Source organism: Bombina bombina, chromosome 1 (assembly GCF_027579735.1).
Source record: "Bombina bombina isolate aBomBom1 chromosome 1, aBomBom1.pri, whole genome shotgun sequence".
NCBI lineage: Eukaryota > Metazoa > Chordata > Amphibia > Anura > Bombinatoridae > Bombina > Bombina bombina.
Window position 1 is genome coordinate 1,587,838,309 of NC_069499.1, and position 10,318 is coordinate 1,587,848,626.

At 39.4% G+C, this 10,318-nt stretch overlaps 1 protein-coding gene across 1 annotated transcript; it reads right to left on the reverse strand.

The window, feature by feature from the left end:
* Window positions 1–5,145: 5,145 nt before the first annotated feature.
* Window positions 5,146–6,109, reverse strand: PIRT (phosphoinositide interacting regulator of transient receptor potential channels). Its single transcript, XM_053710416.1, has one exon. It carries the CDS (start codon window positions 5,874–5,876, stop codon window positions 5,463–5,465), a length of 414 nt encoding a protein of 137 aa, XP_053566391.1. The 5' UTR covers window positions 5,877–6,109; the 3' UTR covers window positions 5,146–5,462.
* Window positions 6,110–10,318: the final 4,209 nt, after the last annotated feature.

The following is a 10,318-nucleotide window of genomic DNA, read 5'->3' on the forward strand; positions in this document are numbered from 1 at the left end:
TCTAGTGCTCTTGCAAATGCATAACATTCTTACTGCTGCCCTCTAGTGCTCTTGCAAATGCATAACATTCTTACTGCTGCCCTCTAGTGCTCTTGCAAATGCATAACATTCTTACTGCTGCCCTCTAGTGCTCTTGCAAATGCATAACATTCTTACTGCTGCCCTCTAGTGCTCCTGCAAATGCATAACATTCTTACTGCTGCCCTCTAGTGCTCTTGCAAATGCATAACATTCTTACTGCTGCCCTCTAGTGCTCCTGCAAATGCATAACATTCTTACTGCTGCCCTCTAGTGCTCTTGCAAATGCATAACATTCTTACTGCTGCCCTCTAGTGCTCTTGCAAATGCATAACATTCTTACTGCTGCCCTCTAGTGCTCCTGCAAATGCATAACATTCTTACTGCTGCCCTCTAGTGCTCTTGCAAATGCATAACATTCTTACTGCTGCCCTCTAGTGCTCTTGCAAATGCATAACATTCTTACTGCTGCCCTCTAGTGCTCTCGCAAATGGATAACATTCTTACTGCTGCCCTCTAGTGCTCTTGCAAATGCATAACATTCTTACTGCTGCCCTCTAGTGCTCTCGCAAATGGATAACATTCTTACTGCTGCCCTCTAGTGCTCTTGCAAATGCATAACATTCTTACTGCTGCCCTCTAGTGTTCCTGCAAATGCATAGTATTCTTACTGCTGCCCTCTAGTGCTCCTGCAAATGCATAATATTCTTACTGCTGCCCTCTAGTGCTCTTGCAAATGCATAATATTCTTACTGCTGCCCTCTAGTGCTCTTGCAAATGCATAACATTCTTACTGCTGCCCTCTAGTGCTCCTGCAAATGCATAACATTCTTACTGCTGCCCTCTAGTGCTCTTGCAAATGCATAACATTCTTACTGCTGCCCTCTAGTTCTCTTGAAAATGGATAACATTTGTACTGCTGCCCTCTAGTGCTCTTGCAAATGCATAACATTCTTACTGCTGCCCTCTAGTGCTCTTGCAAATGCATAACATTCTTACTGCTGCCCTCTAGTGCTCTTGCAAATGCATAACATTCTTACCTCTGCCCTCTAGTGCTCCTGCAAATGCATACCATTCTTACTGCTGCCCTCTAGTGCTCTTGCAAATGCATAACATTCTTACTGCTGCCCTCTAGTGCTCTTGCAAATGGATAACATTCTTACTGCTGCCCTCTAGTGCTCTTGCAAATGGATAACATTCTTACCTCTGCCCTCTAGTGCTCCTGCAAATGCATAACATTCTTACCTCTGCCCTCTAGTGCTCCTGCAAATGCATAACATTCTTACTGCTGCCCTCTAGTGCTCTTGCAAATGCATAACATTCTTACTGCTGCCCTCTAGTGCTCTTGCAAATGCATAACATTCTTACTGCTGCCCTCTAGTGCTCTTGCAAATGCATAACATTCTTACCTCTGCCCTCTAGTGCTCCTGCAAATGCATAACATTCTTACTGCTGCCCTCTAGTGCTCCTGCAAATGCATAACATTCTTACTGCTGCCCTCTAGTGCTCCTGCAAATGCATAACATTCTTACTGCTGCCCTCTAGTGCTGCTGCAAATGCATAACATTCTTACTGCTGCCCTCTAGTGCTCCTGCAAATGCATAACATTCTTACTGCTGCCCTCTAGTGCTCTTGCAAATGCATAACATTCTTACTGCTGCCCTCTAGTGCTCCTGCAAATGCATAACATTCTTACTGCTGCCCTCTAGTGCTCTTGCAAATGCATAACATTCTTACTGCTGCCCTCTAGTGCTCTTGCAAATGCATAACATTCTTACTGCTGCCCTCTAGTGCTCTTGCAAATGCATAACATTCTTACTGCTGCCCTCTAGTGCTCCTGCAAATGCATAACATTCTTACTGCTGCCCTCTAGTGCTCTTGCAAATGCATAACATTCTTACTGCTGCCCTCTAGTGCTCCTGCAAATGCATAACATTCTTACTGCTGCCCTCTAGTGCTGCTGCAAATGCATAACATTCTTACTGCTGCCCTCTAGTGCTCCTGCAAATGCATAACATTCTTACTGCTGCCCTCTAGTGCTCCTGCAAATGCATAACATTCTTACTGCTGCCCTCTAGTGCTCTTACAAATGCATAACATTCTTACTGCTGCCCTCTAGTGCTCTTGCAAATGCATAACATTCTTACTGCTGCCCTCTAGTGCTCCTGCAAATGCATAACATTCTTACTGCTGCCCTCTAGTGCTCCTGCAAATGCATAACATTCTTACTGCTGCCCTCTAGTGCTCCTGCAAATGCATAACATTCTTACTGCTGCCCTCTAGTGCTCCTGCAAATGCATAACATTCTTACTGCTGCCCTCTAGTGCTCCTGCAAATGCATAACATTCTTACTGCTGCCCTCTAGTGCTCCTGCAAATGCATAACATTCTTACTGCTGCCCTCTAGTGCTCCTGCAAATGCATAACATTCTTACCTCTGCCCTCTAGTGCTCTTGCAAATGCATAACATTCTTACTGCTGCCCTCTAGTGCTCTTGCAAATGCATAACATTCTTACTGCTGCCCTCTAGTGCTCTTGCAAATGCATAACATTCTTACTGCTGCCCTCTAGTGCTCTTGCAAATGCATAACATTCTTACTGCTGCCCTCTAGTGCTCTTGCAAATGCATAACATTCTTACTGCCGCCCTTTAGTGCTCTTGCAAATGCATAACATTCTTACTGCTGCCCTCTAGTGCTCCTGCAAATGCATAACATTCTTACTGCTGCCCTCTAGTGCTCCTGCAAATGCATAACATTCTTACTGCTGCCTCATGTGCTCCTGCAAATGCATAACATTCTTACTGCTGCCCTTTAGTGCTCCTGCAAATGCATAACATTCTTACTGCTGCCCTCTAGTGCTCTTGCAAATGCATAACATTCTTACTGCTGCCCTCTAGTGCTCTTGCAAATGGATAACATTCTTACTGCTGCCCTCTAGTGCTCTTGCAAATGGATAACATTCTTACTGCTGCCCTCTAGTGCTCTTGCAAATGGATAACATTCTTACTGCTGCCCTCTAGTGCTCTTGCAAATGGATAACATTCTTACTGCTGCCCTCTAGTGCTCTTGCAAATGCATAACATTCTTACTGCTGCCCTCTAGTACTCTTGCAAATGCATAACATTCTTACTGCTGCCCTCTAGTGCTCTTGCAAATGGATAACATTCTTACTGCTGCCCTCTAGTGCTCTTGCAAATGCATAACATTCTTACTGCTGCCCTCTAGTGCTCCTGCAAATGCATAACATTCTTACTGCTGCCCTCTAGTGCTCTTGCAAATGCATAACATTCTTACTGCTGCCCTCTAGTGCTCCTGCAAATGGATAACATTCTTACTGCTGCCCTCTAGTGCTCTTGCAAATGCATAACATTCTTACTGCTGCCCTCTAGTGCTCCTGCAAATGCATAACATTCTTACTGCTGCCCTCTAGTGCTCTTGCAAATGGATAACATTCTTACTGCTGCCCTCTAGTGCTCTTGCAAATGGATAACATTCTTACTGCTGCCCTCTAGTGCTCTTGCAAATGGATAACATTCTTACTGCTGCCCTCTAGTGCTCTTGCAAATGGATAACATTCTTACTGCTGCCCTCTAGTGCTCTTGCAAATGCATAACATTCTTACTGCTGCCCTCTAGTGCTCTTGCAAATGCATAACATTCTTACTGCTGCCCTCTAGTGCTCCTGCAAATGCATAACATTCTTACTGCTGCCCTCTAGTGCTCTTGCAAATGCATAACATTCTTACTGCTGCCCTCTAGTGCTCCTGCAAATGCATAACATTCTTACTGCTGCCCTCTAGTGCTCTTGCAAATGCATAACATTCTTACTGCTACCCTCTAGTGCTCTTGCAAATGCATAACATTCTTACTGCTGCCCTCTAGTGCTCTTGCAAATGCATAACATTCTTACTGCTGCCCTCTAGTGCTCCTGCAAATGCATAACATTCTTACTGCTGCCCTCTAGTGCTCTTGCAAATGCAAACATTTTTACTGCTGCCCTCTAGTGCTCCTGCAAATGCATAACATTCTTACTGCTGCCCTCTAGTGCTCTTGCAAATGCATAACATTCTTACTGCTGCCCTCTAGTGCTCTTACAAATGCATAACATTCTTACTGCTGCCCTCTAGTGCTCTTACAAATGCATAACATTCTTACTGCTGCCGTCTAGTGCTCTTACAAATGCATAACATTCTTACTGCTGCCCTCTAGTGCTCTTACAAATGCATAACATTCTTACTGCTGCCCTCTAGTGCTCTTACAAATGCATAACATTCTTACTGCTGCCCTCTAGTGCTCTTACAAATGCATAACATTCTTACTGCTGCCCTCTAGTGCTCTTACAAATGCATAACATTCTTACTGCTGCCCTCTAGTGCTCTTACAAATGCATAACATTCTTGCAAAACTGCTGCCATGGAGTGCTCCAGAAATAAACCAACTCCTAAGCTTACTTCCTAGCTTTTCAACCAAAGATACCAAGAGAACAAAGAAAATTTGATAATAGATTAAATTAGAACGTTTATTAAAATCACATGCTCTATCTGAGTTATGAAAGAAAAAAAATTGGGTTTCATATCCCTTTAATCTGTCGGAAGACTGAAGTAAAATGTTAGAATTACTAAAGAATAGGTTGTATTTTTGTTTACAAGCTTTAGTTTTGGGAACAGCTGCAAACTTTGCTGTAAAAAGATTTATTTTACAAGATGTTTATTTGTGACTTTTGTTTATGAACAGTTTTGTATATTTTTTTTTTTACATTTTCTTATAGTCAGTTTGGTTTTATGCCTCACTAGACAAGTGCTCTGAGTGCATTTGTATTGGACAATAAAGTTATTTTGTTTAGATATAGAATTAACAAAAAATAAATTACATAGACTTTTCATTTTATTTGTATTATTCATTTTACCTTTCTTTGGGTATCCTTTGCTTATACATAGGTTATTTCCATAAGTAGGTAGGCTCAGGCACATACACGTGTCTTCAACACATACACTTCTGCCATATAATGCTCACGTGACGTGCCTGTGCCTACCATAGTATGCCCTTATGGAAAGGAACAAAGTGTCATCAAAGGGGACTAAATAAAAAATACATTTAATAATAAAAGTACATTGAAAATACCTTTTTTTTATACTCTTCACTTCCTTTTTTTATTAAAAACTTGATATTCAATTACAGGCAGCAATAAACAGGTCATCTTATGTAGGTCAGGGATAATACATGAATCACATAAAATGTCATTGTATATCACAGGGTTTTTCATGCCAAGTTGTCTGTTTTTGATGGTATAGGATGAAATCTGTCGTATGATGGCTCTTAGGTCAGACATTTGTTTCTCTACAAGCAAACTGTGCCATAGCCAATCGCTCATCTGAGCGGTTTAATCCTCCACATCAGGTCTTCTGACAGCCATGTTCATACATATTATCCATAGCCTTGGCACAATCAGAAATTGAATAGCAGCTGCCTATAATGGTTGAAAAGCCGTGAGGATGATCTCTGTTTTCTCTTCTTTCTAATTATAGGAACCCAAACCAATCCTACAATCAAAACCATCAGTCCTATGGACAGCGCCACAGGTCCAAACATCCTGGAGACGGGCAAATCTTTATCTATAAAGTAGAAGACTGTGAGTATAATTCCCAAGAGCAAAAAGGCTCCCCCAATAGACATAATGACTATGGGCTTCTGGTAGACGTCCCATGCACTTCTGGGGGCATTGGTCCAAAGGGATTCACTTCTAGAGCTGCTGAATAGGGTACTGTCTGTTCTGCTGGTCACCATATCTTTAGATTCAGTAGAAGATGGATCTCCACTGCTCCGCTCACTGAGGGCAATGTGCTCTGCACAGGTTTCCATTGTCACATTCTTTGTGTCCACAAATATTGTCTAAAAACAGAGAAGTAAAAGTGAACTTAATTAGAGAGCTTGGTAAATTTGTTTCTTATAATATAATTTACTAATATACATAATATACTGCACATCACAAGCAAGGATTAGTCTAAGATAAGAATCACCGCAAATCTAACAGACAACAATGTCTCAGTTTTATTAGTGTACATTTGACCACTAAAGCTATAAATATATTTACATTTAACCTGTATCAAGTAAAATATAAATATTTATACAAACATCAAACTGTATCAAGTAATGTAAATAAAACTGTCATGAAAACCTCATGATTTCAGGATGTAATGTGTTCATTTACTTCTCTGTGTGTCCTGTATTGTAATGTTTGCTATTTACAGCTTTTTAACACAGGACAGTGAACTTTTTTAAAACCTGCATTAAGTTCAACCAGATATAGATGGCAATTCAGTCTTTTTATTTTAGCTGTCAACACAGAGTGACAGAAGACAGTGTCCTCTATCAAGACACAGACAGTCAATTAAACCTGGTACTCTAGGATATATTAGGATATGTTGTAATCACTTTTATTTTACTGGGTTACCAGATATGACAGACATGTCAGGTTTAGTATCAAACTAATGGTACCACAAGGGGATTGGTTATAAGTGCATAGGTTCTAGATATAACTAAATAAAATGATCAGAAATCCTATAACTTCAGCCAGGGCTTGTTGACTGGTTTATGGTTTTCCATAAAAAGGGGGTGGCTACCTTACTTGCTCCACTCTGGAAGGGGACTGGTCAGAAACCATATAAAAATATATTTAGTGATGAATTCAGATAAATAATGTTGTCCTTCAATGGGAAGAGATAGTACATAGTGTTTGACAATTGTTCATGCCAATTTTCTTCAGGACGGAGACTATACTGGTAAAGTTATAGATTATGTTCTTTTTATTATAAAACTGTTTTGCTTTGTGCATAATTTTATTTAATTCACTTTTTTTATATAAATACACTGTTACTCTCTTTGTTCATAATAAATATACCTTTATGAAGTTTTTGCCTTTGTCTAATATTTGAACCATGTTACCAAATAGACTATTAATAACAGTATTATGTTTTTAGATTGAATTGTGTTTTTGGATGTTTAATCTAATAGTCTGGGTTTTTCATAAAATTTCCCATATAATAATCCTAAATTGGTGATAGTGTGGGTTTTATTAAACGGGAGTTTTGGGCATTTTCTGGGTCTAGTATAAGAGGGTGTTTTGTTATCCCTTGCACCCACTGGAGTTAGTCACATCTTGTCAAGAGTGGCTAGGCTGTGACAAACTGTGCTCCACCCACCCTTGCTTGAGGAGCCAATCAGGACTTGCCTCTGTAGAAGAGAAGACTTGCTACTGTCATTGTTTAGCTTCAGTAGAAAAGATAAGTACAAATTAGGGACAGCTATGGGGCAGAGTTAGGCTCATGCAGCTGCCATGTGCTCTTTCAGTCTTAAATTACAGGAAAAGGGGGCAAAATAAATAATGAAAATATAATGCAAAGGTGGTTTACTACACATAATTGATCACTTTATATTGCAGTATTTTAGTGCCTTGAACACACAGTTCTGTTCCAGCGACAGTTCAGTAATAAAATGCATTAACACATGAGAGCGTTTTATGTTTTGTTGCTTTGTGTCGCATTGAGTGATAAGTCAAGTGGAGAGCCGATGCTTTACTCATAAAAAGGGGGAAAGCTTGCTGGGGTACAAAATGCTTTATATACTTCTGTATCTGAGTAGAGACTGTTTGCTACTTCCTAGATGTGAACGGACATAAAATCTGTTTCAGACAAATCGTTCATCGCAAAAATGTTTTAGTTTGTTTCATCCAAGATTTGTTCATGGGGTTGTTTGTTATAGAAAATGAATGAGGCCATTATTTCATATGGGGGACATCTTCACAGCAGCAGAGGAGCAGTAGCTGAACAGCAGTTTAATAATAAATAAATTGTAGCTGCTGCTTTAAAAAATAGTGCTGATGCTGGCTAGTGCTACAAACCAGCAGCAGCACAACATAAGTATTGTTGTAAATATTATTTTTTTTTCTGTCTTCTTCCTTATCCTCTTAGACTGTCTTCTTCTCTATCTTATTTTTCTTTTCTCTCAGTTTCTCTCTCAACAATTCTCCGGATTGGAGAGAAATTATAGCGAAGAATTCACAGGGGCTGAACTCCCTAATTGTAAAAAAAAAACCCAAACAAAACAGAATCAGGAAGTCTCAGAGAGATGAGAGATGCCTCCATACGGCTAGATTACAAGTGTTGCGGTACAGCTATACCGCTGAAAAATTGGACATTGCTATTAGCTGTTTTGAATAGCTAATAGGATTTCAGAAGCTCTTGTTCTATTGCCTGATTTGAATTTGAAGAATCAACTCAGCCAATAGGAATGCAAGGTACCCCATTTTGAAACTGGTACCTTGCATTCAACTTCAGTGTACGGTGGTGATCGTATGAAGAGGACGTTCCGCACAGGATGTCATTGCCATCCAGGATAGCTCCGCTCAGCGCCGCCAGGATGAAGATAGAAGACATCCCCAAGATGGATGAAGGTCTCGCCGCCTGGATGAGGATGGATGACCGGACATCAGGAATCGTGAGTAGATTCTCTGGGGTTAGTGTTAGGTTTATTTTTTGGGGTGTTTTGTTTTCAAGATTAGGGTTCTTTTGGTCACTGTAAAATAGCTGAATGCCCTTTTAAGGGCAGTGTAAAAGAGCTGAATGCCCTTTTAAGGGCAATGCCCATACAAATTCCCCTTTAGGGGCAATGGGTAGCTAATGTTTTATTTAAACTTAGGTTTTTTATTTTGGGGGTTTTACTGTTGGGGGACTTTGTATTTTTTTTTTACAAATAAGAGAGCAGTTTAACTTAGGGCAATGACATTCAAAAGGCCCTTTTAAGGACTATTGGTAGTTTATTGTAGGCTAGGACGTGTTTTTATTTGAGGGGGGGGGCATTTTTATTTTTATAGGGCTATTAGATTAGGTGTAATTTTTATTATTTTTGATAATTGTATTTATTATTTTTAGTGATCTTAGTGTTTTTTTTATTTTTTGTAATTTTTGTGTTTATTGTAATCTTATGTTTTTTTTATTTTTTTCGTAATGTTAGGTTTTTTTATTTTTCATTTCTTTTATTTAGTTAAAATAGTAATGTTAGTTTAATTTATAGTTTAATCATAGTTTTTTTTTATTTCACAGGTAAGTTTATATTTATTTAAAGATAGTTATATTGTAATTTAAATGTAAAGTTAGGGGGGTGTTAGATTTAGGGGTTAATAGTTAAATTTAGTGTTTTGCGATGTGGGGGGCTGGCAGTTAAGGGATTAATAGGTTTAGTTAATTAGTTACGATGTGGGGGGCTGGCGGTTTAGGGGTTAATATATTTAAATAGTGTTGGCAATGTCGGGGGCGGCAGTTTAGGGGTTAATAATTTTATTTAGTGTTGTGATGTCGGGGGGCGGCAGATTAGGGGTTAGTAACTTTATTTAGCGTTGGCGATGTCGGTGAGCGGTAGATTAGGGGTTAATAATTGTATTTACTGTTGGCGAAGTCGGAGACAGCAGATTAGGGATGTTTAGACTCTGGGTTTATGTTAGGGTGTTAGGTTTAAACGTAACTTTCTTTTCCCCTTAGACATCAATGGGGTTGCGTTATGGCGATCTCCATTCTTCGATCGCAGGTGTTTTTTTTCCGGACACTTTCTCCCCTTGGCTTTTATGCGGTATGGAGCTCAACGCATTAACTTGTAATGGCAGTGCTATGGAAAGTACAATAACACAATTTTTTTAGTCGTTATTTTTACACTCTGTTTAGCGCAAAACTCGTAATCTAGGTGATAGATAGTAATGAAGTGCTCTAGGATAAAGAATCTCAAAGGGGAGAGTGAGGTTAAAAGGGGAGGACCTGATACTAATATAAATTATCAGTTTGCAGCAAATACAAATTATATTGATATGTTTTCACCACAATTTAACTTGCATTTGCCTGTTAAATTAGTGTATTGTGAATTTTGTGCATTTTCTACCTCAGAGTAACAGTTTAACAAATGAACAAATACATTTTTTGTTGCACTCATTCATTTATTTATTGATTTAATCACAATTTGTTATTTCTTCTACAAGATACGACGAGTCCACGGATTTCATCCTTACTTGTGAGATTTATCCTCCTGCTAACAGGAAGTGGCAAAGAGCACCACAGCAGAGCTGTATGTATAGCTCCTCCCTTCCCTCCACCTCCAGTCATTCTCTTTGCCTGTGTTAGTAATAGGAAGAGGTAAAGTGAGGTGTTAGTTTTAGATTCTTCTATCAATAATTTTTTATTTTAAAATGGTATCGGTGAGTACTATTTTCCTCAGGGAGAAATCGTTGGAATGAAGAAATATTTTTTCTGCCCTGAGGT